A 3,202-nucleotide genomic window follows, 5' to 3' on the forward strand; every position below is an offset into this window, starting at 1 on the left:
CTTATTTCTAGTTTAAGTTAAATATTTGATAAATGTATAAAGGTTTTATATGCAGTGCTATTATTTGAAAATAGTTTTTATGAATAAAACTTTTTAGTTGTTACAAAGAAGTCCTACAAGGCATTGAACTATTAAGCGGGAAAACTTAAAAAAATAAAAGGAAAAAAAAAACAAACGTTAGAACCGCTCTTAGAGTAAGGCATCCAAAGCCTTTGTCAAGACTTTTAAAAAAAATCACATTAAGTCATATTTTAGAAAAGTTAAAATTACTTTTAATTAGGAGTAATTAATAGTTTTTTTTTTTCATAAAAACAAGATTCTATTTTGTTTATTGTAATACTTTTCTCTCTATATATATATAGAAAATGTCTTATTTATCCTCTTTCACACTCTCCACGGTTAATATTGTACTATTTTTTCTTTCTTTCAAATTATATATTGGACTATAAAACAAACATACAACATTTGTTTATGAATTGAATAAAATATTACATCTTTAAATTTTTAAATATTTTTTTTTGTCATAATGAATTTTTTTTAAACTTTTTCCCATTTATAACAAAAACAATTTATGTTCTTTTATAGTCCAATAATTACAAATTTATTCAAAATTTTTAAAATATTATAAATAATTTTACATCTTAAATTTTTACATCTTAATATTATTTTAAGCCTAAATAAATAATTAAATATTAAGTTGTCATACGTTCGTAAAATGACTTTATTTTTAATATTAAATTAATATTTTAACATGTGCGATACAGATTAAATATTTATTATATGTAACTAAAATTTAAAATAAATTATGTATATAAATAAATATTATATTTGAATATATAAATTATATTTAAAATTTGAATAAGTAAATATTTTTAAATATATACATTATATTTTATATTTATAATAAATAATTTATATTTTAGCAAAAATTAATTTTTTATTATTAATAATTAATGTTAAAATTATTAAAATTTAATTCATATAATTATGATAAATAAAAATTAAATTTGATATAAAGTTAAAAGAATTCCTAAAAATCTCTAATAATTTTTTTTTTTAAAAATACTCTCATGTAATATAATTGTTTATGTTTTATATATAGGAGTTGATTTATTAATTAAAGGTAACATAAATTAAAATATAAATTATAGCTTGATTGATTTTCATTTAGCCTAAAAATTTGGTAATAAATTTATTTGGATTTAAATTCGATTTGACCAAAACTCAATAATACATAATATATAATTAATTAGTCAACCTAATTTATTAACATAACATTTAACATCAGATATCAAATTAAAATTAAGATATTTTACTATATATTCTAAAGCAAATAATACCAATATAAATACGATATTATGTTAAGTAAAATGATATTTTACTATATATACATTATAACTGGAATCCACATCCATTAAAACTCTTAAATTTTTGGTTTTAAAATCCAAACTTAAGATTGGGTGGTAATTGCATCAGAGAAGGGTTGTTCAAATCAAACCCGAATTGCAACTTGTGTAAAAATTAAAGTCGGTTTTGAGATTTTCAAGTTGATCCATGTAATTAAAGCCGAGTCCAGAGTTAATTTGAAAAGTCATCGTAGGCACATTTTTCCGTGTGTTGACTTTCCCAAATTCGAACACGGAAACGCTATAAATAACAGCCACCAACCTTCATCTCTCTCAAATCCTTCACGAAACCACTCAAACCTAAATTTTCTCTTCACAACTTCAACTCGAACCAATTGAGAAATGGAGGAGATCGACGTGCCTCCGTTTTTCGTGTGCCCCATTTCCCTCGAACTCATGAAGGACCCCGTAACGGTGTCCACGGGAATCACCTACGACCGCGAAAGCATCGAGAAATGGGTCTTCGCCGGAAAGAACGACACGTGTCCCGTCACGAAGCAGAGCCTGATCCTCCCTGACCTCACTCCGAACCACACGCTCCGCAGACTCATCCAAGCCTGGTGCACCGTCAACGCCTCCCACGGCGTCCAACGGATCCCAACTCCCAAAGCACCCGTCGACAAAGCCATCATCGAGAAACTCCTCAAAGACGCTTCGGACTCCCCGAGCCTCCAGCTTCGGTCCCTCCGCACCCTAAAATCGATCGTATCCGAAAACCAATCCAACAAACGCTGCGTCGAATCCGCAGGCGCAGTCGACTTCTTAGCATCGCTTATAATAACCAACACCAACGCCACTTCCTGCGTGGTGAACGATGTGGACCTAGAGCTGAAAACAAATGTATCAGACGAAGCCTTGAGTTTGTTACACGCCATTCATCTATCCGAGTCGGGTTTCAAGGCTCTGCTAACTCACTCAGAGTTCGTAAACTCTTTAACAAAGATCATGCAGAGAGGAATCTACGAGTCACGCGCTTACGCCGTTTTCTTGTTGAAGTCCATGACGGAGCTGGCGGATCCGGTTCAGTTGATTAACCTAAAACTAGAGTTGTTCACGGAGCTAGTGCAACTTCTGAAGGACCAGATTTCGGAGAAGGCTTCGAGAGCGACGCTTCAGACGCTGATTCAGGTGTGTCGATGGGGGAGGAACAGAATAAAAGCGGTGGAGGCGGGTGCGGTTGCGGTTATCGTTGAGCTTCTTCTGGATTGCAAGGAGAGGAAAGCGTGCGAGATGATGCTCATTCTGTTGGAGATTCTGTCGCAGAGTGCGGACGGAAGGGCGGCGCTGTTGGCGCACGCGGCGGGGGTGGCGGTGGTGGCCAAGAAGATTCTTAGGGTTTCGACGGTGGCCAACGATAGGGCGGCGAAGATTCTGCTGTCGGTGTGCAGATTCTCGGCGACGGCGGCGGTGGTGCAGGAGATGGTGGAGCTCGGGGTGGTGGCGAAGCTGTGTCTGGTGCTGCAGGTGGACAGTGGGGAGAGGGCGAAGGAGAAGGCGAGGGAGATTCTGAAGCTGCATGCTAGGGTGTGGAGGAACTCCACCTGTGTGCCCAGGAATTTGCTTGCTTCTTACCCCATTAATGTGTGAAGTGTGAATGAAAGAAAAGGGAAATGAAAATTCAAGTTTTGAGTTCTTGTTAGCTGCTCCTCTTGTTTTGCTTTTGCTGTTCTTCCTGTACAGGATTATTATTGTATGGAACCAAGATAGGTGCGTGGGGCGTCCAAGATTGCCCCAGTGAAAAAGAAAAAAATTGGAATTTATTATGAAATGCTGACACACAACATGTTTTTGTGAAA

The 3,202-nt window shown here is 35.0% G+C and overlaps 1 protein-coding gene across 1 annotated transcript; it reads left to right on the forward strand.

Annotated features, from left to right (window-relative positions):
* Nucleotides 1-1,661: 1,661 nt before the first annotated feature.
* Nucleotides 1,662-3,202, forward strand: LOC109801210 (E3 ubiquitin-protein ligase PUB23). Its single transcript, XM_020362224.3, has one exon. The coding sequence runs from the start codon at nt 1,749-1,751 to the stop codon at nt 2,991-2,993; it is 1,245 nt and encodes a 414-aa protein (XP_020217813.2). The 5' UTR covers nt 1,662-1,748; the 3' UTR covers nt 2,994-3,202.

Source organism: Cajanus cajan, chromosome 7 (assembly GCF_000230855.2).
Source record: "Cajanus cajan strain Asha chromosome 7, NIPB_CcT2T_4, whole genome shotgun sequence".
Lineage (NCBI taxonomy): Eukaryota > Viridiplantae > Streptophyta > Magnoliopsida > Fabales > Fabaceae > Cajanus > Cajanus cajan.

Coding starts and splice junctions, on each gene's coding strand:
- LOC109801210 (XM_020362224.3), top strand. CDS start 1,749: ATGGAGGAGATCGACGTGCCTCCGTTTTTCGTGTGCCCCATTTCCCTC.